At 37.0% G+C, this 26,375-nt stretch overlaps 4 protein-coding genes and 1 long non-coding RNA gene across 7 annotated transcripts; 2 read left to right on the forward strand and 3 right to left on the reverse strand.

Moving 5' to 3' along the window:
• Positions 1-494: 494 nt before the first annotated feature.
• LOC113358028 lies at positions 495-5,623 on the forward strand. The gene is made up of 2 exons (XR_003364105.1): positions 495-1,133; positions 5,131-5,623. It is a non-coding gene; the product is annotated as an uncharacterized LOC113358028 (long non-coding RNA).
• Positions 1,384-4,454, reverse strand: LOC113358027 (protein PLASTID MOVEMENT IMPAIRED 1-like). The gene has a single exon (XM_026601531.1). It carries the CDS (start codon positions 4,236-4,238, stop codon positions 1,539-1,541), a length of 2,700 nt encoding a protein of 899 aa, XP_026457316.1. The 5' UTR covers positions 4,239-4,454; the 3' UTR covers positions 1,384-1,538.
• Positions 5,624-19,256: 13,633 nt separating the features above from the next.
• On the reverse strand, positions 19,257-22,329 carry LOC113360344. The gene is made up of 6 exons (XM_026603860.1): positions 22,305-22,329; positions 21,382-21,685; positions 21,041-21,295; positions 20,159-20,482; positions 19,796-20,117; positions 19,257-19,607 (listed from the first exon to the last, which is right to left on the reverse strand). The coding sequence occupies exons 1-6, from the start codon at positions 22,327-22,329 to the stop codon at positions 19,257-19,259; spliced, it is 1,581 nt and encodes a 526-aa protein (XP_026459645.1).
• Positions 22,330-22,334: 5 nt separating this feature from the next.
• LOC113358029 lies at positions 22,335-25,442 on the forward strand. 3 transcript variants are annotated; one of them, XM_026601533.1, is made up of 5 exons: positions 22,335-22,718; positions 22,803-22,853; positions 22,952-23,085; positions 23,205-23,320; positions 25,042-25,442. In XM_026601533.1, exons 1-4 carry the CDS (start codon positions 22,422-22,424, stop codon positions 23,305-23,307), a joined length of 585 nt encoding a protein of 194 aa, XP_026457318.1. In that variant the 5' UTR covers positions 22,335-22,421; the 3' UTR covers positions 23,308-23,320; positions 25,042-25,442. The 3 variants fall into 3 exon arrangements, with proteins under 3 accessions (XP_026457318.1, XP_026457319.1, XP_026457317.1); XM_026601534.1 differs by having other exon boundaries at positions 25,136-25,384; XM_026601532.1 differs by lacking the exon at positions 25,042-25,442 and having other exon boundaries at positions 23,205-23,640.
• Positions 24,262-25,740, reverse strand: LOC113358030 (1,4-dihydroxy-2-naphthoyl-CoA thioesterase 1-like). Its single transcript, XM_026601535.1, has 3 exons — positions 25,474-25,740; positions 25,190-25,381; positions 24,262-24,635 (listed from the first exon to the last, which is right to left on the reverse strand). Exons 1-3 carry the CDS (start codon positions 25,642-25,644, stop codon positions 24,483-24,485), a joined length of 516 nt encoding a protein of 171 aa, XP_026457320.1. The 5' UTR covers positions 25,645-25,740; the 3' UTR covers positions 24,262-24,482.
• Between the last annotated feature and the right edge of the window lie 635 nt (positions 25,741-26,375).

Below are 26,375 nucleotides of genomic sequence, written 5' to 3' on the forward strand. Positions count from 1 at the left end.
TGATTTCGAGAAAAAATTCATGCCTAAATTCGATTGATCTCAAAAGCAGCACCAAATCGTCGTCTTCTTCGAATTAACGACGAACACTCTTACTACCGATTCTCTTCATTACAATTTAAATTCACTACTGTTATTAATGGTAGCAGCAAAAATCCCTAAATGGGTTTGTAGAACACGGTTTGGTCATCATAGATTTATGATTAAAACTTGTTTTCAATGAAGATTTTGAAATGAATTTCAGATTTTTATGAAACTCTCAGCCGTGAATTGAGTTGGAGTAAGCAATACTGAATGAGTTGTGAAGTGGGAATTTAGGTAATTTTGATTTTTCATTCTAGTTTAAGCTTTTTAGGCTATGGTTAATAAAAATGTGGGCTATATTTAAGAGAAGTCTTACCAATCTTGCTGTTACGCATCAAAGGTTTTGTTTTTTAGTTACTTTTACCATAGTGGAGAATTAGACATCCACCTAGCTTGGGAAATTATACGGGATTATTACCCTAGCCGCTGGAAAGTGGGAAACTTTTGCTGATTTGGATAAAGCTAAAAACTGCCCTTACACAATAGTAGAGGAATTCTTTTTTGTAGGCTCGGATAGTTGAGCGAGAAACACGCGGTTATCGTTATTACCTAGCCTATAGCAACTTAAACAGGAGTCGGGTGTTGGACTGGTGTAAAGATGAAATAGGTTTAACTATTTAAGGGCTGATCCTGCAGAATAGGCAATTACCACAAGAAGAAGTTGATGATAGGCATGTAAATTCCGTGGTTACAACATTCAATATTTAGTTGGAACCCAATGATTAATGGGGTTATCAGATTATGGAACGATAGAGAATGCTTGACAAGTGTTCGATGAAATGACTTACAAAGTTTGTGTTTTTCTGGAGTTCTATAAGTGACCTTTTCAAAATGGGGAATGCTGAAGAAGCTATCAAAATGTTTCAGATTGGGGGTGCACTGGGCTGATGATTTTACATCCTTGGATGCCGATCCATGTTATGAAGAACCTTAATGTTTTCTCTGGTTGTCATAAGTTGATATCCCTTATTACTGTTAGAGGATGGACCGTTGGGATGCAAATCATTGCAGACTTGCATCTTGCTCTTGTGGGGATTGCTGGTACATACAAGGTAGCTAGAAACATTCTAAACTGACTTTCTTCTTTATTACTACTTGTTAAACTTTCAGCACCCTTCTGACGAAATTATAACTCTATGCTGTCTTACATGTGGACTTAGAAATGATAGGCACAGTTTCTTGTATGATCAACTATAACTTTCTAAGTAAATTACTAGTTTAGCAGCCAATTTGATGAAATGTTGTTTGTTCTTTAACAGTATCTATCTATGGAAGTTAAGCAATTTCTTACAGACGAGTTGATTGCAATTGTATATCACAATATAATTTATTCATTTATTCCATTATTAAGTCTGATAGGAAATTGTTCAAATAATCAAATAATAATATAATCCCCATGAAAACTTGCCATTCATTTACATGTTTTGTAAAAAAAATAGGTTTAGGTTTACTCACATCTATTGCAGCGTGAGATTCTTTATGTCTGGATTTCTCATCGACTTGAGCCACATATCCGCCATTATACGTGACGAGATACTCCACAATGAATCCTGTCCTTTTGGCCTCATTTGTTTCCCTTTCTTTCCTGCCTTCGCTAAACCATATGCCACCAACCACTGCATTGCAGTTAGACGCTGCTTCTCAGCATCCCATGTCCGACTCTTTCCTTTTGTGCTCATCTTCAAACCTCCAACGTGCAAACTTCCCACTTTGAATCTCTCCTCATCTTTAACTGTTGTGGAATCATCACGGCTAGCCTGGACTAGAACTATTAGTGGACCTCCTACTGCTTCATACCTTCTCAGTGGGTCTCTCAACTGAACAGAGACAGAGATTATGACATTTTCCGGGATCCCAGCTTCACCTTCAATGATGGAAAAATCCCCACCTTCCAACAAGTTATCAAGTGGTATTGCAGAGGCTAATGGACGGTTAGGATCTTTGGCACCTGAAGTACCCATCTTTCCAGCTTGTGGTGAAACATCAAAGGGGGCATCTTCTTCTGCCATCTCTGCCTGAAGCTTTAGCGCTTCAACTGCCATAGCCTCAATCTTTTGCATTGAGAATGCGAGAATCTCATCCATTGTTACTGGGTCTCCGCTTACGTTCCAAATACCAGTTGAAATCCTATCTTTCCTGCCTATACTCATTGCGGTTGCCATGTTCTTAACTGTGGAGATTGTACGGGCTGCACTTGAACTAGCCCCTTCTTTGTTCCTTCCCTGGATAATTGCATAAGCAATTCCTTCGAAAGCTATCTGTTCTGCTGTTTTCCCCATCACTTCATCGATGGGCATGTTGGATAAGATTTCTGAGCTCAGCTCTTCAAGTCCAATGGCTGCCATTCTTTGAAATACCTCAAACCCACTCAAAGATTTCTGTGATGGAAGAACCATGGGCTTTGACATCTGCATTGCAAGTTTTGGAGTTTCCTTTTTTGATACTTCATGGTCAAAAGGATTCATGGATGCTAAGTAGCCTCCATCCCTTGTTTGGACTACGCAGCCCAAACCTTTGCCCAGATCTGACAAATAGACCTCGGATTCATTCACTGAAACTTCTTCAGTTGCTTCCGCTTTCAGAGTTAACATTTCTTGGTGGCTGAGTTGCAGCTCATCATTTCCTTCTTCCTCAAGCAAGTGAAGAAATTCCATTGTTATTGTTTCTTCATCTGCATCTAGCTTTTGTGATCCAGTTTCTTCGTCTGCTTTAACAGAATTTTCATCTGCCATCATGGATTCAAGAGCTTTGATCTGTTGAGCAATTGTATCGAGCTCAGTTAATCTCGTCAGATGGGCTTGATCATGTACAACCTCCTTAACAATCTCACTTGTGACAGACTTATATTCATCCGAAACAGACTTATTTTCCTCCGATCCATCTTCATTATCTTCTTCTGCATCATCTTTCCCTTCAATCTCAACACCTTTGTCTTCAACTTCGAAGTCCGGAAGGTCAAGGTCTTCCAGTTTTGAATCTTGTTCTTCCGGAAGATCAACGTCTTCTATCTTTGTATCTTGAGCTTCGGATTTTTGCACGGCTGATTTTGTATCTTGAGCTTCGGATTTTTGCACAGCTGATGTAGTTGAAGGGCTTGGAGCTGGCTCATCGAGATTGAAGTCGTCAATCCCATGAAAATCAGTTGATGCTCCTGGTTTAGAAGGAGTTGACGTTTCCTTTCTGCTTGACATCTTTGGACTGGGAATACTGAAGGAGTTCTTTGTTTGCTTCCTACCAAAGAGAGAGGATGAATTCTTACTTCCACTACCAGATTGCACTCCCTCAGCTTGACTGTAAATACCTAAACCCCCATCTTTCTCCATGATCTGAAACCCTAACTTCACAACAAGTTCTGCTCCTTTAGCCTTTCCTAATAGTTCGAAACTTGTATCCCATTGTCGAACCCGTGTACCTTCCAAATTTTTCTCCATGGATTCTTGAATCAGGAGACTCAAATCCACACTGCTCCTTCCGAAGTCAAGCTCCTCAGCATCCACAGCAAAGGCATAAATTAAGAACGGACGTGGCTCAAATTTCAGAATTTTCGCACTCCCACTAGTACTGCCATAGACATGACATCTTACAAAAAGTGTTTCTTCAAAATCTGCAGCCCCATGCAACACCCTAGCTGGCATGGTCTGAACAGCTCCGTCTTTGGTTTCTTTCTTCCTCACGCAGACGGATAGGCGAAGCCCATTCATTGATGCTGGAAGATCCTGAACAGTAACGACTTCAACAGAGAATAAACAACTCATTTTCTGCATTCCGATATGTGAAATTGCCCGAACTGGTTTCCAGTTCCAAATTCCTTTCTTTTCTGCTGCTGCCTTTTCATCCACCAATTTAATATCCTGCTTACGAGATGACCCCTTTCCTCGACCTGTCTGCTCGTGTTCTTCCTCATCTAGCTTGGGTCTTGATCTCCATGGCGACATCGACATTCTCCTTGAACGGGGTTTTTCAATTTTCTCTTCATCTTTTGGAGCCGCAATTACATCAGTTGAAGACACTGAAGGAATTGAACCTCTAGGAAGAACGAGAGAGTTCGTTCTTCTATTAGTTGAAGTATTAGATTGGTATACAGTTTGGCTTAATGATTCAAGTTCTTCTAAAATCTTAGGATTTGAGTTCCTCCTCCGTGAATACTCACCTGCCATTTTCAAACAAAGCTAGAGAAAGGAGGAATTTAGAGATTATGGTGAATTTTAAGTGAAAAAAAAATGGTTTGCAGAAAGAGGTAGGAGTGAAGAAGGTGGAGATAAGGGTTTTGAGATGTTGCTGTGGTTAGAGGTGGAGAAAAATACAGTGTATCATGATAACGAAGCTATGGGTCCTTACTGAACCAGGAGATATGGATGGGTGGAATGAAATTGCATGAAGAAGGGATAAAGTTTTTAAAGTTTATCAATCCTTGTTGTTTTCTATTGAACAATGAGACAGAAAAACTGAAAGTGATGTTTTACGTCCCTCTGACTAAGCTGGAATTGATAATTCATTTTGGCGCGGAAGAAAACAGTCATTCTTATTGCAGCTGTCCTATTATTCAATCATTCTTCTTCTACACTTCTGTTACGACCTATTCCTGAGTGAAGCTAATTTCTCTTCTCTTTGTTGTCTCCAAGTGGAGGGTTATAGAATTTCTGGATGCAAAGAGTTTTGGGTTCAGTTCTACCGCTAATATAGAGCAAATGTATGACAAATCGAACCTTTAGATTTGGAATTCAGACATGTCGGCATATTTGCTCTTTTAACTCGCTCTTGCAGCACATGTTTAGCGTTGCTACTTGGAATGCAAGGAGGGTTGACTGACCACTTTTTTCTGTCTTTTTTCTCCTTGTTTTTACTATGCCAGACTTTAAGAGATTGATTTGTTTGTTCATGAAGTTGTTTTACCGGGTATTATAACAAGCTTGTCTAGTTTGTTGTAATACAAAATATTGGCCATTAGAGACAGTCTACAAGATCTAGGCCAGATATGTCTTGATATCATCTGTACTCTATGGCATTCTGGCGTTTTTGTCCATTAACACAGTTATTTATGGTCGTCAGGTTCCCTCAGGATAACACTCCTGAGCCAGTCCAGGGCCGCGGGGGTCCTTAACATGATGCAACTTTGCAAGAATGGATATATATCAGACCCAGTCAAGTATCTTTTACATTGCAGTCATTTAAATTTCAAATATGTGGGCATTTTAAATTAAGACTCAAACAGGTGAAAGTGGAACAAAACATACCGAGGTTCACATGCGGCAATATCCACACAAAACCAATCTACCAAGCAATCCCCACCGCCCGTTTCTATGGAAAGTGATAAGGTTGGTGTGTGCTGGACTCAATCTATCCTGTCCCTGTCCATGTATGTTGAAAAATAATTTAGAGTCCTGCAGCGAAATTCGAACTCTAAGGCATTAGTCATTTTCTCAATTTAAGCAGTTGAGCTTAGTTCAAGAATCAAGGTGCAGGGTCTTAATTCGTGGTAAACCATGCCCCTGCCATACGCCAATGTACATTAAAATTACTTCAAGTTCTGATTGTTAATATCTGTCAGAGGCTCTTATTCTCTATAGGAACAACTTTTGATATGTGATGCACCCTCCAGCATTTGGTACCCACGCCACGAGCATAATGTTACATAGTTCATATGTTACTGAAAAATATGATCAATTTAATTTACAGCTGTTTTAAGAGAAAAAACCATGATGAAATTTTTACTTATTTATACTGTAATCTTACTTAATCTGGTTTTCATTTTATATCTAAGGCCTAGTGCTCAGACCAGTTCCGTGCCTCCGCAGTCCGCACCATTTTGAGCATCAGAATTTCCTTTCATCTCTTGGGCTTTGTCGACAGAACATGGCAGATTTGTTACCTACAGGCTACAGACCCAGCAAATGACTATTGCCCTCTTTTGCATCGTCGTTTTTGGCAACACCATTACTACAATTCCTTGAATCTACTACACTGTCTAATCCTGAGATACAAATCTCACAAATTATTAATCAAGAATCATGCCAATTCGAAAATTTACAGAAAAGGACTGATAACTAACAGTAAGTACCTTAGTAAATCTAATGGATGAGGTTACAGACAATTCGAATGTACCTTAGTAAATCTGGAAGGGTCCTTCGGCTTCATGGAAATTGAATATATAAGGGAAGACAAGATGGCTCGAAAAGCTGAAGATGCATACGCCTGATAGTACTCCCAACACTCCCATCATCCGTGGAAACACACCAGAAGAAGCTAGTGTCAGCATATCCGTGGTACAGTTAATATTGCCGAGGAATCTAAGAAGTATGAAGGACAGTGGACCAATTTGATGCAAAAGATAAAAGGTGCCCGTGACACCTATAGAGTTCAAATCGATCAAAAGAAGGAAAGTTTAATCAATTTTTCTTCAGAAACAAAAAAAATCACTCTTGAATCCCTCGAAAGAGTGCATTGAACTGATAAAGAAGTATCACGTTTAATTAACTTACAACTGTTTTGAGAGGAAATATCGTAATGTTGTCTTCCCATACAAACCTCTTCTCCATCCAAGACAGATTTTTGTTTCCGAATGTTAATTTGCCACTAGTTCAAAAAAAGGTAACGAAAAAACTATGAACTTTTGAAAGAAAATAGCAACGCAGATTAAGGCAAACTCAAAAGACGTTATGAAACTAATTGAAGACCTTTTCTTCTTTCTAGTTCACCCAAAATTTCAAGCTAAACGATGAACTTCAATTCCACTTCTCTCTTCACAGGTGAGCACAGACTCACTTATATAGAAACAGACCACCCCATATGGTTGATCTACACACTAACAAATTGTTTTGCGCTACTTAGTCAAGTCTTAGATTTGATTTATGTGGTAAATTCAAGCCAGCTAGTCCGAGCAATACTGAAGCCCACTACAGTGAGAGGGTTCTTGCATACCCTTTTACTAGTTAGTGAACCATGAATGTGCAAAGGGAGTGGTTAAAATAAAGACACAGTCAAGGCCATGAAGTAGTCAAAAGCTAGTAAGTGAGCTTAGAATAGTTGGTGAAACTGATTCTCCCATGCGATTCTTCATGGTTTCTTCGTGCAAGTTCGTGCAAGTGATGACAACTTAGACAAGAAAGTGTGCCTAGAGCCAGAGTTGGTGGGGAAATGCTCGAAATGCTGTATTCTTTGTAATGTTCAAAAAAAGGAATGGGCCATTTGAACAAACATACATATATAGACCAAAGACTAAGGAAGGGGCCGTGATTGTCACCATGAGTCTCACTAATTAACCCTAGACGAATGGAGAGCTGACTTGCTAATCTACTCAGGATAAAATTATTCTTCAATAAGGCGCATACCGTGCTGATAGGATTGATCTGTGTTTTCTTTCTAAAAACCACACAACTACACATTTTTCATATTGTAAACTGACAAGCAGAGGATACCATACCCAAATGGCAAGATTAGCATGGTTAGGGGTGAGCAAAATATCCGGAACCGCGGATTTCATCCGTATTCGTCCGCAAAATTGCGGGTAAAATACAATCCGCAAGATTTATGGACCGGACACGAATAGAATTCTCAAATCCGCACTTTTAACGGTTTGGTTGCGGTTGGACTTTATAATCTGCGAATTAATCCGCACCGCATGGCAATAAAGAAAATTATAGATCTCACGCTTTAATCAGAACGTTAAAGCACAAATTACTCTTGTAATATGGCAACAAAGTTTAGTTTAGTACTCCTCCTTAGCTAAACGGGAGTGCATCAAAACCTCAGTCAGTCACACTTTCGCATGAGGTGACCAAAATCGTGTTAAATATAGTGGGAAAAGGACGAAAGTACATGTATATAGCTCTTCTATTTTTCTTTGGATTTCGACATCCCAAAGTTGCGCGTGTCAGCTCTGCAAAACTTAGACGAAATAACAACTAATGATTCAAAGAGCCAACACATCATTCGTACAGGCTAACGCAAATAAATATTTATGCACATACAAGGCAACATGGTACTTTGATTAATTAAAGATAACTTTCCCATAAGATTTAAGGCTTAAGGAGCTTTTTTTCTTTTATTTTTCATTACATGCGCGGTTAATCCGCATCCGGTCCGTATTATCCGCAAATCCGTAGATGTCAATTCCGCGGGTGATTGGACCGGACACGGTTGAATTTTCCAAATCCGTAATTTTGACGGTTTGGACGCGGGAGACCCCTAATTTCGTAACCGTCTGTCCGTTGCACACCCCTAAGCATGGTATTGTTTCTGTTATTTCAAATGAGGTGGCTGGTCGTATGCTATTAAAGGGTTTACTGGGCTTATGTTTTTAAAGGAGGTGAAGCCATAAAATATTTTAGGCTGATGAGTTTACTTTTTAATAAGAAAAATGGACTTTATTGATACAAATTATTAGTTCGTAACCACATCCAGCTCCTCTCTAATGATAGATCTTAGACATACAAGAAAGATTAAAAACCAACTTTGATCAACTTTAATTGTTCTAGCTTTTTCTGCTAAACAATTTGCTACTTCATTTGAATCCCTATGCACAAAAGTGCATTTTCAAAACTGAAAGCGACCTAATAAATTCTTACGGTCATGGATTAGGGTTGATGCTATTAAAGAACTATTTGGATGTAGTGGAGCTTATCTTATGTTCAATCATCCATTTTAATAAATAGAGATTCAGCTGAAAAATTTAAGCATCACAAGATATTGAGGCAGGGATTCACTCACACCCTTTTTATTCACAATTGTAGCAGATTTCTCATAGAACTTCTCAAAATATCCGAAAATTGAACATGCTCACACGGTTTAGTGTAAATAGTAACATCATTATATCTTATCTGCAATTACAAATGATATCTTGATCTTTCTGGTATCAAGGTGGAAGTTGTGGGGAACTTGCTCCGAGTCGAAATCAAATTTGGTTTCTGATCAATTAGCACTAGTTCAGGTATAAAATTTGATGGTTATACAAGTAATCGTGTCCTTTTCGAAATGTCGTAGAAGAGATTTCATCTATGATGTCATCACCACATGCTAGAAGTGCTTGGAGGCTAAAATTAGTATCCCATGTTTGGCTACCTATACTCTGCATTTTGAGTCCGTCTTCAGCTACCCATAAGTAACCCGGGACTCTTGCAAGATGCTTCTTGAATGCAACATAATCTGGTCTTCCACCCAAGTGGAAAACATAAATAGTGTCTGTGTACATATATATACAAACAGAGAAAAATAAAAGTTCAGCAACCGTATCGAATCGACCATATACTTTTCAGAAGAAAACTATGCATATATAATGTGAGAATTAGCGTAAATTATCAACTTAATTTGTAGGGGCGAAATATCGCACATGACAAATCTACAAATTTGCTCTAATCAAAATAACCTTAAGCACGAAGATACAACAATTACCAAGAAGAAAGGCGAAGAACAACTATGCAATAATAAAGGAAGAACGCGAAGAACAATTACGGGATCACTAACTCTGTCAGAGGAAGCACGAAGGACTAAGAAGCAATGGGAAAGATAGAGACAGATCTCAAAAGCCTGGCGAATAAGACAAACTGAAATAGAATCAGTCAACTATGATCTTGCACGTGAACCATGGTTGTCTTCTAGTGATGCATTTACCTATATAAAGGCTCAAAAATGATAGAGAGAGAGAGAGTTCAGTTGAGATAGATAAGCTAAGGAAGATATCATAGAGAAAAGAAATAAGTCCTTAGAACTTAGCTTTCATCTTGTATTTCTCCATTGATGTTTACAATCTAAACTTGAATTCATTGTAAGAAGAACACACATTCAATATAATGTGTTTGAGAAGATTATACTAGTGCCAAAGTAGTGAATAATAACATTAATGTTTGAGTTGATCAATCTGACTTAAGCTTTGTGTTATTATCATTACAAAGGGTGTAGTTGTGGGATTTTCCGCAACTATATTTTGGCGCTAGAAACAGGGGGGGTTTATCCTCACGTGCTAGCTAATCACTAGAAATCATCATTTTCCAAAGTTTACTTGTTATTCTCATTTCTTTGATTTTTTGGCCCACCATGAAGTTTCGATAAACATACCACAGACTTATTTGGAAATATTAGTCAAAGAACCTTTTACCTTTCAAAGTTCCGAAGAACACTCTGTCGAAATCCTTTCTTGAGACTCCTCCTCAGTAACTGAGTACCAACCAAATCCCGTTCACCGACACCCCTAACTAACAGAATGGTGCGAGTCGCCTCAAGGGCAGGGTACGTCATCGACACGCGAAGAAGCAGCAGAGTTGTAGGTAGAAGGGGAGTAAGAGATGAAGCTGAAACTTCAGCTTCAGGAGAAATACGAGGTTTAGAACGACATAATCGCAACCGAAGCCTACTCTCCATCGTAGAAACAAGCCAGGAGAACAACAATGCTTTCGCCCAAGACCCAATACAACAGAATAACAACGAGGAGAGAATCATCTACGAAGAAGGTGTTGTACACACAACTGATATAGAAATAATGGAGGATGAGAATCAGGCGATACAAGGATGAGGCGAAAATCTAGGTGATGAGGACAACCATACCATTCATCGGCTGAGAGAACGTCTCGCGTAAGACAGACGTACAAGAAAGACTGAAAAACAACTTTGATCAACTTTAGTTGTTCTAGATTTTTCGGCTAAACAATTTGCTACTACATTTGAATCCCTATGCACAAAAGTGTATTTCCAAGACTGAAAGCAACCGAACAAATTCTTAGTCCTGGATTAGGGTTGGTGCTATTAAAGAACGATTCGGATGCAGTGGAGCTTATCTTATGTTCAATCATCCATTTTAATAAATAGAGATTCAGCTGAAAATTTTAAGCATCACAAGATATTGAGGCAAGGGATTCACTCACACCCTTTTTATTCACAATTGTAGCAGATTTCTCATAGAACTTCTCAAAAGATCCTAAAATTGAACATGCCCACACGGTTTAATGTAAATAGTAACATCAATATATCTTATTTGCAGTTAGAAATGATATCTTGATCTCTCTGGTATCAAGACGGAAGTTGTGGAGAACTTGCTCCTAATCGAAATCAAATTTGGTTTCTGATCAATGAGCACCTAGTTCAGGTATAAAATTTGATGGTTATATATATATATATATATATATATATATATATATATTACTCTATCTGTAAAGATTTAGAAAAAGAACCTATGCAGCTTTTAAGTAATCGTGTCCTTTTCGAAGTGTCGTGGAAGAGATTTCATCTATGATGTCATCACCACAGGCTAGAAGTGCTTGGAGGCTAAAATTAGTATCCCATGTTTGGCTACCTATACTTTGCATTCTGAGTCCGTCTTCAGCTACCCATAAGTAACCTTGGACTCTTGCAAGATTCTTTTTGAATGCAGCAGAATCTGGTTCTTCCACCAAACTGGCAAGCATAAATAGTGACTTTGTACATATAGATACAAACAGAGAAAAATAAAATTTCAGCAACTGTATCGAATCAACCATATACTTTTCAGAAAATACTATGCATATATAATGTGAGAGTAAGCGTACATGATCAACTTAATTAACAATTAGAAAGTGAGAGTTAGCGGACTTACTAGGAAGAGTATTAATTACAGTAATTATTACCAAGTGAAACTGATTAATCATTAATACAGAACACAAAGTCAGGTTAATCATTTCTAGATCTTCGATAATTGATTAATCATTTTACTCCAATGATGATGCGTACGGTACGGGGTATCAACTTCCTAATACAAGACTACGAGTACAAATACAATACACAAAGCAAGGTTAGTGGGTCCCACATAGGATGACTTCGTAAAATGTTTTTGAATGCGAGCACAAATACAGTACACTTCGTCACTAAGTGTCCAATGAAACAATTTCTTCTCAAACAACTACCTCGTACATCAACAACACGAGTGACAATTTCCTTTCTTCACAAACACTTTCGTTGTCTCTGTCTCCCTCGAAGTTCTGAAACAATTGTCTCTCTCTCCCTCGAAGACAAACACGTATATCACAGAAGGAAAATCGAATCCCGAAATTAGGGCTAAAGGTATTACTCCACTCTCACTCTCTCTAGTACTACTTCTACTAATTGAACGATGAATCCCGAAATTAGGGATTCATCCCTTAACGCGTTCCTTAGATTTTACTACTACAACAAAGACTGTCCGTTATTCGTTCACAACTTATTTTGGTTCTTAAAGTATTATTGAGAATTCATATTCATAAATTTCAATATTGGTAGAAATTATGACACTAGTAATAGTGATGCCGCATTTGAAACCACAAAATTTGATAAAATTAATTTTACCTTAGATCTACTACTTGTTTTCCCCTTAGATCTAGGGGTTTGGTCCAGAAATATTTTATTGTAATTAACAATTGTTTCTGGTATTACTCACTCTTGAGTCTTGACCTTCAATTATTGTCGGGATTCCTTTTCTTTTAACCAATCTTTCTTTGATTCAAAAATATTTCTTTACTTACTTGTATTAGTTTGCTCACCATATAAATCTCAAGAATGGAGTCACTCGACAACAAGGGTAAAAGAGTAATGGATTATGATCCTGAAGCTGATGGACTGATTGATCCTCAAGGGTAAATATGCATGTAAAATGTAGAAGTTCGTTGCATTTAGGAAATATTTTGATATATGATTTGGTATTTTGGTTATCCATTAAAACTCCATATTAAACAAAATTGATACAAAAATCACAAATTTTTAAAAATTCATACAAAAACCCCAAACAAAATTGTTTTTATCAAATTCTATGATGAAATCAAATTTGATTTCAACTTATTTTTGCATATTTTTTATCATGAAGAAGATACCCAAATGGGAAGGTTAGCATGGTATTTTTTCCGTTATTTCAAATGAGGTGGTTGGGCCGTATGCTATTAAAGGGTTAACTGGGCTTATGCTTTTAAAGGAGGTGAAGCCATAAAATATTTTAGGCTGATGGGTTTATTTTTTTAACAAGAAAGATGGACTTTATTGATAAAGATTATTAGTTCATAACCACATCCCTCCTCTCTAATGACGGATTTTAGACATACAAGAAAGATTGAAAACCAACTTTGATCAACTTTAGTTGTTCTAGTTTTTTTTGCTAAACAATTTGCTACTTCATTTGAATCCCTATGCACAAAAGTGCATTTCCAAGACTGAAAGCAACCTAACAAATTCTTATAGTCCTGGATTAGGGATGGTGCTATTAAAGAACGTTTTGGATGCAGTGGAGCTTATCTTATCTTCAGTTATTCATTTTAATTAATGGAGATTCATCTGAAAAATTTAAGCATCACAAGATATTGAGGCAGGGGATCACTCACACCCTTTTTATTCACGATTGTAGCAGATTTCTCATAAAACTTCTTCAAAGATCCGAAAATTGAACATGCTCACACGGTTTAATGTAAATAGTAACATCAATATATCTAATCTGCAATTACACATAATATCTTGATCTTTCTGGTATCAAGGTGGAAGTTGCGGAGAACTTGCTCCTAGTCTTGTAAGTATACGAGAAAATCACATGTCTTAATATTAATCTGGAGAAAAGTAAAATAGTTAGCACCTGAGCTAATCACAAAATTAAAGACCTTGCAAAAATACTACATTGCAGAATTGAGAAGCTACTAATGAGATGTTTGGAAATGCTACTGAAATATACAACTAACCAAATTAGTATGTGGGATGTCATTTTAGAGAAATTTCAAAAGAAACTTGCTTCATGGGCAGGAAAATTAGTTCTTAGATATAATGCATTGGCAAGTCATCCAGTGTACTTTATGTCACCTATACAAATGCCAGATGCAGTTGAAAAGAATATAATAAATATGATTCAAAATTTTCTACAACAATTTAAAAAAGAAGAAATTATGTTGGGTGTCATGAGAGAAAATATGCAAATCAAAAGAATTGAAAGGAGTAGACATAAGAAACTCAGACATGGAACATTAACGCTGTAATGATTCACCGTAACTCTCTTTTTGGGGTAAATAGTGCTCCTTTATATATGATATGAGGGGAACCTCCCTTCACCCCCCCCCCCCCCCCCCACCACACGCCAAAAAATAAAAATAATAAATAAAATAGAATAATATTTACTAATAAAGCTCTTCTAGACAAATGGAAATGGAAGTATGCAGAAGAGTCACAAGCCTAGTGGAGAGCAGCAACTCAACAAGAAACAAAATTAGAACTGGATGTTACATGGCCAAAAGAACTCACCATATCTTAATGAAGAGGCTTCTTAAAAGGCATACAAAAGAAGAAAATTGTGGTGGAAAAGAACACCGAAATAATAATTGCAAATGGTTTGGAAGTCAAACTCTGGTATGATAAATGGATAGTACCAAGCTACTAGGACTTCCTTTGCAATCTATTGATGCTGGGATTACTTCTTGGTATCATAAAACTCTTGTCACAGGTAGTTAGGGCTTTCCTTGTTAAACATGTTGTCCAGGTCATTCCCATATACCAGGTGACAACTTTCCTCATCCCCAAATCCCTATGAAAAAAGATGGACTCCCATTGATGCAAATTCTGGTAAGGGTAAAAAGTCTTGACCCAAGGATAGGAAGATACATTTGTTAGATTTGACACTCTTTGCTCCCCTAAGTGTCAAGTAGTTTTAGGCTTTATGAAAGATGAATTCAACAATCTTACAATGCTTGCTAGCTTGGAAGTTTTAGATAAGGTTGTATACTTCCCTAAGTCTGTCTTCTTGAATGTTAGGTGACTCTATGTTTGCTCTTCGACTTGGAGATGTCTCCATGATATAAAAGACCTTATATGACTTTTTATAACTTGGATTATTGGGAATGGCCAATTTGTTGACCCATGGTATGATAATTGGATTCCCGCCATGGATTCTGCCAAACCTGATCCCTTTGTCCCTTAAAATCCCAACTTGAGAGTCTCCAACTTAATAAATCAGGAATCCAGAACCATTAATATGTCTAGATCAAATACCCATTTTGACTATGCTTCTGTTGATAAGATTTTCTTTATTCCCTTTAGTCAGCTTTGCAGTCCTCATAGGAAGGCTTCAAAGTTTTCAAGGAATGGAAAATTTATCTCTAAATATGCCTACTTAAGTCTCAGAGGTCCCCAACCTTCCCCAAGTAACAATCTTTGGAAGTTAATTTAGAAAAATTAAAGTGTCTCACCTTATTCAACTTTTTCTCTGTAAATATGTTAGAAATACGATCCCTTCCAGAACTGTTATTCATGCTAGAGTTCCCATTGAATCTGTGATTTATCTTATATGCCATATTTTTAGTGAATATATTATTCATGCTTTAGTTAATTCTGCTTGGTATTCCTCTTCTCTCTATCTTCTTATCAATTCATTCTCTTTTTATATTTTCCTAATTCGCTTCATTTTTGGCGTACTGATCTTGTTTGTGTTTTTATGATGAATCCAAATACCTTTTTCCGTCTATTTTCTGGTTTATTTGGAGTAGCAGGAATAATTTAATTTCCATTTCTAAAAAGGAAAACCTAAGTGTTGTTAAAACTAGAGTTAGATAAATGAGAGTAACAACAAACCGATCATTCCTTTCATTCCTTTTCAGAATGTCATTAGTAATGTAGAATGGATGCGTCCTCCTCCATGAGGGACTAAGTGTAATAATAGTAGTCCTTTTAAAGCTATTGCATTGGTAAATGGTGCAAGGTATTTAATGAGAGACTCCTCCAATAAGACTTCCTTTGTGCTGCTATGACTTTTGAACTATATTCACCACAAAAGGACGAGACTAATGCAATCTGGTCAGTTTTGAAGAAGACAGTGGAACTATAACTTATTGATGTCATTATGGAAAGTGATATGAGGGATTTTGTTGATCAATTTTAGGTAGGAAATTTTTGAAGGAAACTAAAGGACGAATGTTTTTTTTTATAGATATTTTTTAGTTTTAGCCTTATGGCATGTAATTTAACTTTTCAACCAAGAGTGTATAATGATATTTCTCATACCTTGGACCAATGGGCTAAAAAAAACTTCATTTGCATGTTCTAGACTATACCTCTTGTATGACGCTTGCCTATTGTTGAGGCAGTCTGCTTTTCTTTTTCTAAGCCATTTGATTATAAAAAAGAAAAAGAGAACACTAGAAGTTAAAACGTTATATAAATATAGATATCATTACACGGTATGCACCGTAACATTAAAACTGATTTCATCCCCAGAAAATCACTCCTCCCTTGATTTCTCTTCGAAATACCAGATCGAGATTTGCAAAATGCTATCCCCTGGGAACTGGAAATCAATCCCAGGTAGATAGGCCAGAATACTTCCTCAAGACGAAGATAAGACAATTCTAAATCAAGTATCGTCGCATCCAGAGAATGACTCACCCAACAAGCCAAATCTCGAGTTCCTCTCATGATTAAGCAAGCCAGGATTTACCAAACCCCTTCTAAGGTTTTCAGATATGAAAACATGTACCGGGGTTACACCAGGGGAAATATGTGTTAGAATCCTTCCGCTTCTCAAGATTCACGCATGAGAGAAAACTAGGTTTGCATAAGTTAAAAACGTATGCGGGTTCCCTTCCTTTAACAGATGCATACGGTAAAGGTACAAAGAGAAAATTTATTACTTCATGTTCAGCTTCACTTTGACCTCTGTATCTCGAGTTACCTTCTTAGCATGTTCTAGATCTTCATCTACCATATGCTCCCCCATATTAAGAACCTCTCTAAAAACGAGGACCTGAGCCCAACTCATCCGGATGGACCCTAATAGAACCAAGCCAGACAATTCACCCCATATTGAAGATCAACCTCATCTCCTCTCACACTCTGCACACGATTCCTGAGGCATTCCATGCCTTTTCACGTGACCCATCTTAGTCATTCTCACAAATCAGAGAATATCTCTCTATCTTGGTCAACTCGGCTAATGATAATATTTCTCGATCAACACATCATCACAAAGGCTGACTCAGCTTCACACAAATTGGGGGGGGGGGGGGTATCAGTTAGGGTTTTGTTCTGGCGGTCTACGACACGTGTGAGAAATACCCGACCTATTTCTCACTGCAGAAGAGAATAAAGGTGGTGGAATAACGAGATAAACTCAATCTAGTTTATCTTTATCTATTCCTGAAGAGACGGGAGAATTGCTCCGCACGGGATGGCAAGCAATCCTTATATTCACCGACTTGAGATTAAAGAATTCACTTATAAATAGGTCATCTATTTCTCCAAGATAACACATAAATTTCTCATAACCTCTCAGAACAATTCTTCTTCAAACCCTAAAATTCTCTGTTCTCTGTCTTCATCTGTTCCCTCCTTATAGACCACTCTTAACCTCTCATATGACTGAAGCATCCTTTGAATGGACACTGTGAGTGGTTTAGGCGAGGATTATTCGTGCTCAACCTTCCGTAACTCACTTTCAGAAACCCTAGAATCCACTTTAGCCTCTCACTGATTTTAGGTAACTACAGGTACGTGGGCAGTCACTTGAGTGATGCAACCATTATTATTTCAAAAAAATTATTTTATTTTGAAAATAGGGGGAGAATGTTGGATATTTTTAATAATATCATAAGTTACCCAGCCGTATTTTATATAAAATGGCCAGACCCTTCTTATCTTGCGGTTTCTTTTATAAAATGGTTGTACGCGGTATTTTTTTTTTCTTCTGTAAAATGGTTGGACCTGATTTGAATTCAAAACAGTTTGAATTCGAACATAAGTATTCTTCCTAAAAAGCCACTATTTGGAGGTATCTGTTGGTAATAAACATGCATCTTGAACAGGTGCATATACCCTATAAATAATGGTGATTGCTTTCTTTTATCTGAACAAGAAACACATCAAAATATCTGATTTATTTTCTCTCTAAGCATGATAGAAATATAATGACTGTGTGTTTTCGGTCGGACCAGAGGAGTACAACTCTCGAATCCAACAACGTTGTAAGGGCTTCATTGTATCCTGAAAGCATTATTTCATTGACCAACTGTACTACCCAATTATTTGGGAATGGTCGAAATATTTACTGAAAAGAATCACAAGGCCTTAAAGTTGATATTACAACATTCTTTTTTGTTCTTTGATTTTTCATCCTCTGGTACATCATTTTCCAACATTTTTTTCCTTCTTGTAGAATCTTGGATGTCAACAAAGAGAGTACGGTTCTAAACTGGGAATTTCCAAATATAATGGGCCTATTTTTGATCGGCCCATACTAGAGAATAAGTAGTAAGTTTTTGGAGTTTTTCTGACTTTTTTTTTTTTTGATATGAAGAAAAGCTTGTATTAATCTCAATGAGGTTCAAGCACATTGTGCCTTGAAAGTACAGACTGTAACCAAGGAGAGTAATATTTATACTCCTCTAAATGGAGTTTATCAACCCTTACTTTCCAAGATATCTGCAACATGGTTACCATCTCTTTTAACATGAGATAACTTATAAAAACTAAAAACAGAAAGAACAGATTTAATCTCTTGTAGAGTTTTATTATTCTCCCATCTAATTTGCACATTATTAGTGGCTATCGAATTAACTATTACTTCAGCATCAGATACCATGTGAAAGTTTTCTAGCTGCATACTTTGCATCCATTTCAGAGCTTCTAGTATAAACGGACTTTCCCTTGCTTCTGCATCCATTACTCCAGTTGCATAGGTGCCCCCTGATTCCTTCACAATCTCTTATGTCAGAGAAAAGCACCATGGCAGTGCCATTTAATTAATTATATGATTGAAAGATGCATCCAAAAATAATGTAAACTGATAATTCTTTTCCTGCAACACAGTTAAAGAGTTAAAATCTACAGCAACATGATGAGTAGATAGTTAAAGTTGTGCAGGTGATGTTGAATTCTAGAAGCAGTAGAAGTAGGGTTTAGGATTTTTTCTTGGAAGACACATTCACAACGCTCCTTCCATATGACTCAGCATCTTACCATAAGTGTGTTTCTCCATTTGATCTTATCTTCAACTCCAATATTACCAATATTGTTGAACCAAAAGAGAATCCATTCTTGAACTGAAAAACAATTATCTTTAACTTGATCATTATTGATGTTCACTAGCCTCCAGACTGCTATTGCATGAGAAAAGGTGATGATAAGATGATAAAAAGATCCTCCTTATTGTGACAAATACAACAATCCATTTCTATGTCTCTATTATACTGAGCCAGTCTGAGTTTCGTTGGCATTATTCCTCTTTAGCATTTCCAGATAAACAACTTTATCGTGTGGGGCAGTTTCATCTTCCATAGATCCTTCCAAGTATTTTTTGGCACAGTGCTCAGAGCTGCCTGCCTGTTAACTATGTGTTCAACTAGATTGTTATAAGCACTATTTACTGTGAAGATCCCATCCTTAGTAGGTTTCCACCTAACAACATCTTTTTCAATAGGAGAAATGATCATTAACTTGATTTTGTCAACAACTTCAGAAGGAAATAAAGTATTGAGTAATGGAACATTCCAAGCAGCTGAATCAGGTAAAATTAGTTCATTCACCAAATTATAGGATAAATGGCAAGGATCTCTAGGTGTTGGTTTGGAGTCCATCTGTCCATGCCAATAATCCAGTAATCAATCCAGATTCTAGTTCTTTTCCCATTATTAACTTCCATACAATAGTTTTTTTGAAGTATATGAAGACCCACTTCAATCCCCCTCCATATCCAAGAAGTATTGCGTTTCTTAGTGTTAATATGTAGAAATTCTTCACTTTTGAAGTATTTAGCTTTGAGCACCTGAGTAACTAATTGATCTTCTTGATTACTAATTCCCCAAGCCAATTTTTTCAGGAGAGCATGGTTCATCATCTCAAGGTCTTTAAAGGCCAATCCACCTAAATCTTTAGGGATACAAAGCTTTTGCCAGGAAATAAATTTAGTACCTCTTTTGCCTTTATGTCCCCACCAGAACTTTATCCGTTGAGAATCAAGCTTTTTAATCAACTTCTTTGGGTTTTTAAAGGTGCTCATTTGATACAATGGAACTGAATATAGTAGAGATTTAACCATGGTTGTTCTTCCAGCCTGACCAAGATTGATGATATTCCAACTAGATAATCTTTTTTCAAAAGAAGTGTTAAATTCTTCAAAATAGTTTACTTTAGATCTTCCAATAAGAAGTGGAGTCCCAAATACTTTTCATTCTTGTCCATATAATTAACCCCCAAGATGTTTTTGAGAGTATTACAAACATCATGATCCATATTGTTGTTAAACAAAATGGAGGATTTGTCAAAGTTAATGACTTGACCAGATTGTGAATTAAAATCATGCGGAAGTTGCTTGAGATTATTCACACTGGTTAAATTAGCTTGGGTAAATATAAGGCAATCATCTGCAAATAAAAGATGATTAATAGGAGGAGTTCTTCTAGCAGCCTTAATTCCTTTGATTTCTTTTGAAAGATGAGCAACATTTAGAGATCTTGAGAACCATTACATAGCAAGAATAAAAAGGTAAGGAGATAAATGATCTCCCTTCCTTATACCCCCTAGTTGGCTTGAAATTATCACAAGGAGAACCATTGAGAAAAACAGATAGTGAAGTGGTGCTGATACACTGGTGTATTAAATGAATCCAATCTTTAGAAAAACCAAAACCTTCAAGAACTTTAAGGATGAAACTCCATTCCAGTCTGTCAAATGCTTTACTCATATCCACTTTGAGAGCCAACCAACCACTTTCTCCTTCTTTTTTCCTCATGGACTGAATTAATTCATGAGCAATAATTATGTTGTCATTAATAAGCCTTCTAGAGACATATGCACCTTGATAAGGAGAAACTATTTTGGATATTAGAGGCTTCATTCCTGTAACCATGATTTTGGAGTTTATCTAATAAGAAGTATTGCATAAACCAATAGGTCTAAACTCAGATGGAGTGGTTGGTTTTTTAGTTTTGGAAATCAAAGAAATGTAAGCCTTGTTCAAAGATTGAAGAAGAAACCCGGAAGTGAAAAATTTCCTAACCATTTCACAAACCTCTGAACCAACTGTATTCCATTGAGTTTTAAAAAAAACCCTGCTTGAAAACCTTCTGGAACAGGAGCTAACCAGTTGTCCATGCTTTTTAAATTTTTGAAAATCTCATCATTTGTAGGAGAAATTAACAAAAGTCTATTATCTTCATTTGTAATTACAGTTGACAGCAGATTATAATACTGTTCTTGAATGACAGGTGAAGTAGTAGTACTTATCTCCTTAAAATGCTTTGTTAAGAGATTAGATAAATCTTCTCTGGAATGAAGCCAATTGCCATCTGAATCTCTAATGAATTGATGTTGTTCCTTGCTCTTTTCCCCTTTATTAAGGTATGAAAGTACTTGGTGTTATTATTCATATCTTTCAAGAAGTTATCTCTTGATTTCTGCTTATGAAAGTCATGTTGTATCCGGTGCCATTTTTTGAGTTCCTCATTAACTTCAAAGGCCTTAGAGGTGTTAGCTGCAGAATGAGGTAGTTGTTGTATTTCATTCAGTTGATGTCGAAGCATATCAACCTTTTGATTAATGTCACTAAAATGAGCTTTATTCCATTTAGATAAAGCAATTCTTGTAAATTGCAGTTTCTTGAGAAGTTTGAAACCAGGAGACCCATGCACTTCTTTCTCCCAAGCTTTGGCAATCTCTATAACACAAGATTTGTCATGTAACTAGGTGAGGTTGAACTTAAATGGCTTCCACAACTTAGGTAGATTATAATCTGAAACCAACATTACAGGGCAATAATCACTGCCAGTTTGCACAAGATGTAATAACTTGGAATCTGGAAAACTAGTATTCCAATCTGCATTACCCGATTGCCATATCAATTCTTGATCTTTTTTTGCATGTCCCCAAGTTGTTGCTAGACCAAGTATGTTCCTTCCCAATAAAACCAATGTCTTTTAAACCAAGAGATTGAAGTACTGAATTAACCCAACCATCACTTGAAGAAGAAGAACTAGAATTAAGAAGATGAATATTCGAATCTCCTAAAAAAATCCAAGGCTACACAATATTATTACCAACTTCCTCAACGAACTTCCATTGTTTTTTGACCTCTTTTATTATGCTACTTATATTTTGGATTTACCAAAAAAAAAGGCCCAGACTAGCATGATTTACAAAGGGGATACCAGTTTTACTACGTGCTGATACCGTTTCATATAGGAAAAAAAGATTCCCCGATCTTGACCGTTGGATCGATGAAATGGTATGAGCACTTATTAGGACTGGTATCCCCTTTATAAATCGTGCAGACTCACCGGATCCGGATATGACCAAAGACATTTCTTCCCCTCAGAAAACCTCGTTCTCCCCTACGAGCAATCATCCCCACTATTTAGTGCCTCTTCAGTTTTCTGAAGTTCTTTGATCCAAAAATGTCACACTCCTCCATTTCTCACCACCACCAAATCTTTGCTTTCAACCATCTCCGCCACCACCAATCTCCTACTCCATTACTACTTCTCCGTCCCAAAACCAATACTTACTTTGCAGCAAAAATAACTGCAAATTTGGCAGGGAAATCCAAATCAAATCTTAGTGCAGTTGCCCCAATATCGAATCATTCTTCTTCATCATCATCAACCTCTACTGCCCCCATCACATTAAGAGGTCTAGGGTTACAACCTACACCCAAATTAGGGTTATTTTCCATTCTCTTTGTTCTCTCTATGGTAAACTTTCTAATTCCAGTAATTATTTACTTTTTTTCAGTTGCAAACATTTGCAGACTCATTGTTACTTGCCAATATTTGCAGGTATTTGGATCATTGCTTTCGTTAATTATTGTTTCAATTCCAGCTCTCCCTGTAAGTAATTAATGATCATGTCAATTTGATTTGGTTAATTACATGTTTATCCCTCATCATTATACTGTGTACTAACAAGTTTAGTAAAACATTTGCAGAGTTTGAGGAGATTGGGTATTTCGATGGAAAAACTATCCAAAGTGGTTTCTGAAGAAGTACCTGGGACATTGTCTTCGCTCAAACTATCTGGTTTGGAGATTACTGAGTTAACTCAACAACTTGGGGGTATCAGGTAGGTAGAGTGCTCATTTGTGTGCCTGTACTGGAGTTGTTTATTGGTTTTGCGGGTTATGCTGTGTAGGGTTGCGATGTTAAATTGAAATGTTGTGCTTGTTTTGTGATTATTTGAAGGCAAAAGATATTTGGTAATCAAAATGGTGGGAAGGGTGGAGGAAAGAGGAGGAACCAACGGAATGCCGAGGGAGGGAGGGAGAATTGTGGTGTCAGTTCATGATAGGCAATTCCAAGTAAGATGGATTTTGAAATTAGAATTTGTAAATACTATCTAATCATATGTATATGGAGAATGCTGACATGTATCATGCATATAGTCTTCCACTACTCACTGCCTTGTTAGCAACTTCTCTCATTTTTATTTTTTGGTTCTTGATATTTGAAGGCAAATGAGATTTGTAAAAGTAGCCGAAAAACATAGTTATGTAGACTGTGCCGCCATTATGGCTACTTTAGGATCTATCTAGGAGCGACTCGAGTAGTGAAATTCATGTCCTGATACTTGCTGGAACATCTGACTTTACTTGCTGGAACATCTGAGTTTACTTGCTGGAACATCTGACTTTTCAGAGACTGATTACATTCGGAGTTTGTGTAACTTTCCTCTAAGGCTACACACCTGCACCTAATGTGGGTGGTAGCCGGATAGTGAAATATGTATGGTGTAGTTCTACTGGTAAATTAGGGCAACTACGATTGCAAATTGAATCTTGCCTTTCAGACAAGTTGATAGATTTTCTATATTAGGATAGCTTTGCGCTTGCAGCTCATGTTAGGACTGTAAGATGGCCAAATGACGCTCTAAAATCGAAACAAGTAATATCAAATATATAGGGCTCTTTTTATTTTCCTGTCCTGGCTTACTATGCGAGTGTTGAAGAAGTTGCTGAGATTGTTAATGAAGTTGTTTTACCACATTCGGCAGAGATTATTCTCCAACTCATAGGGTAATCTAAATTTGTTAACTAACCTGTTTTGCATATTGGAAGTGTTGATGAGTGTCTAAGAAACAGTTGTGGCCAAATGCTTCTTGATGTGTGTCCTGATGAGTGATATTTTGTCGCTTTCATGTTTATTAGCTAGCTTTAGGTTTGTAGAAGATAACACACCTGACTACTGAGCAAGTCAAGGGGGATCCCAGACAAGATGCATCATTCGAACGTGTATATAGCTATTTGAACCCAGTCAAATATATTTCACATTGCATTTATTTAAATCATATGGTACACGAATACCATGTTTATTTATGTGCAACGAGTTTTCGCTAAACAGAAATAGTACAACAGATACCCGCTAGATTTGCTGGCTCCAATTTTTTGCTATTATTATGATTTATAATTGCTGTTTTCCTGTTATTCATTAACAACAACAAAGGCTCTGATTAGGAGCTTTTGACTATAATTTTGCATACTTTTTAAGAGCATCAGCTGCATCCTTGGCATTATCCGGAATCGGCATATTGCATAGAAGAGTAACTCTGGATGAGGCTATCTTAACTCTCTTTTCCGAGTTTGATGGATCCATCTTCCAGAACTGCACATCCCATACCTAGCAAATGAAAGATAGGCAGAAAAGAAGGTTAGAAACAAGTGTATGACAACTACATATATTCAATGAGCCGAGGGAAGCTAAGGGGGTGTTACGACTTTAGTGGTCAATATTATTTTGACTTTTGGTTCCTTTTATCAGCAACTGCTCCTGAAATGCATTAAGCAACTAACTTTCTACCATTAACTGGTCAAGTAGTGTTATAGTTGGCAGAAATATGTTTTAGCTGAAGAATACCTACTCTACCCCTTTACCTAACATTCTCTCTCAGTTATCTTTTCAAAACCAATGCCCTTTATGATGTAGAGTCAGTCAACAATGACTAGTAAGATAAGCTTAACCAATGGCCCATCTCAGAGACAGTGACGAGAATATCGTCTTATCTTTCTTTCTTTTCTATCTACAGTTCCGGTAAGTGGTGGTTGTGGAGTCCAGCTTCCCAACCAATTTCTTTCTTTCTTTCGGAGGAGAAATTTAGGAGTTTGTACTTGCTTCTGCAGATTGATTGAGAAGTGAGACTGAAAAAAATCAGAGTAGAAAGGAAGGTGATGAACCTGAATAGTTCTTCCAAGACTGATAGGAGAAGCTTGAGCAAATACAAGGTCACCAAGAACAGCTTGTTTGAGATGATTGATAGTCAATTGGATACCAGCTACTCTTCTGTAACCAGATGCCATATGAGCTCCCATACTCGCTATCCCTTCGGCTATCATCGCTGATACTCCTCCATGTAACACCTTAAATGGCTGTTTTTATATCCAGATAACATAAACTTAGTATGATATGTATATGAATCAGAATTTTATATATTTGATTCTAAAGTTTATGCTAATATTACCTGACAACACTTTCCTGTAACCTGTAACCGGCCACTGACTTTCTCTGGTGACACTTCATCAATCACGAAACCGATAGCATTCAGTGGTGAATCTAGATCTGCTGTCTTCTTATTCTTCTCCTCGTTCCATATTGGTTGTTTTGTTGACGATGACGACGAAGATGACTCCATTTTTTCCTTGTTACCAACTTTTTTTTTCCTTGTTCTCTTTCACTAATTCCTTCCCTGACAACACAGGCACACACAAACTATATATACGTGTATATCCTTATCCTCCACCAAGTTAGTAATTGCAGTAGTTGTTGGGGGAAGTGGTCATTGAAAAAAGCCTGAAGGATCCCCCGGTCTTGGTCACCCTACAACAGTAAATGTCAACAACTGGCATCTTTATTATTAAATTGCAAGACATGATACGAACCACTTTTGTTACGGGGAAGTAGGTTTTGCAGCAAACAGTGAATTAAAATTCATAGGGCTGCACGAAAAATGATTTTTCCTTTTCCTCGTAAGAAGCAGTCAACTATATTTCTCTATTAAATCGCAACCAGATAGCCTCGCGTTTTTAGGGGCCATTCCAAAGGATTTAGGGACCATCAATTTATACCCAGCCAAAGACTCTAGTTAAGGGGTACCCTATATGATATTGAAGTTACATAAATGCCCTTATGGTAAAACTGTATAAAAACCAAATCAAAAACAATTCTACTCATTTCAACTCTTCTTCTTCCAGTTTCCTATTATCTTTCGATTGTGGAAGAAAAAAAAAATTCCGCTCCAAAGTCAAATGGCCCCAATTAGGTAAGAATCTATCATTTTTGGGGTTTATTTCGCTTTAATTCGGAATCGAGAAAAAATAATTCTAGGGTTTTCGGTTATTTATCCAGATTCGGGCGATATTCATG

This window comes from Papaver somniferum, chromosome 3, assembly GCF_003573695.1.
Source record: "Papaver somniferum cultivar HN1 chromosome 3, ASM357369v1, whole genome shotgun sequence".
Taxonomy (NCBI): Eukaryota; Viridiplantae; Streptophyta; class Magnoliopsida; order Ranunculales; family Papaveraceae; genus Papaver; species Papaver somniferum.

Bases quoted from the DNA above. Each gene is read 5' to 3' on its own strand.
- LOC113358030 (XM_026601535.1), bottom strand. From the start codon at position 25,644: ATGGAGTCATCTTCGTCGTCATCGTCAACAAAACAACCAATATGGAAC. The intron at 25,382-25,473 runs GTAATATTAGCA...ATATAAAAACAG, and splicing joins TTACAGGAAAGTGTTGTCAG to CCATTTAAGGTGTTACATGG. The intron at 24,636-25,189 runs GTTCATCACCTT...TTCATTTGCTAG, and splicing joins GTCTTGGAAGAACTATTCAG to GTATGGGATGTGCAGTTCTG.
- LOC113360344 (XM_026603860.1), bottom strand. From the start codon at position 22,329: ATGTCTTTGGTCATATCCGGATCCG. The intron at 21,296-21,381 runs GTACTTTCATAC...GCTTCATTCCAG, and splicing joins GATATGAATAATAACACCAA to AGAAGATTTATCTAATCTCT. The intron at 19,608-19,795 runs GTGCTCAAAGCT...TGGCATGGACAG, and splicing joins AAGATCAATTAGTTACTCAG to ATGGACTCCAAACCAACACC.
- LOC113358027 (XM_026601531.1), bottom strand. From the start codon at position 4,238: ATGGCAGGTGAGTATTCACGGAGGAGGAACTCAAATCCTAAGATTTTA.
- LOC113358029 (XM_026601533.1), top strand. From the start codon at position 22,422: ATGTCACACTCCTCCATTTCTCACCACCACCAAATCTTTGCTTTCAAC. The intron at 22,854-22,951 runs GTAAGTAATTAA...AAACATTTGCAG, and splicing joins TTTCAATTCCAGCTCTCCCT to AGTTTGAGGAGATTGGGTAT. The intron at 23,086-23,204 runs GTAGGTAGAGTG...GATTATTTGAAG, and splicing joins CAACAACTTGGGGGTATCAG to GCAAAAGATATTTGGTAATC.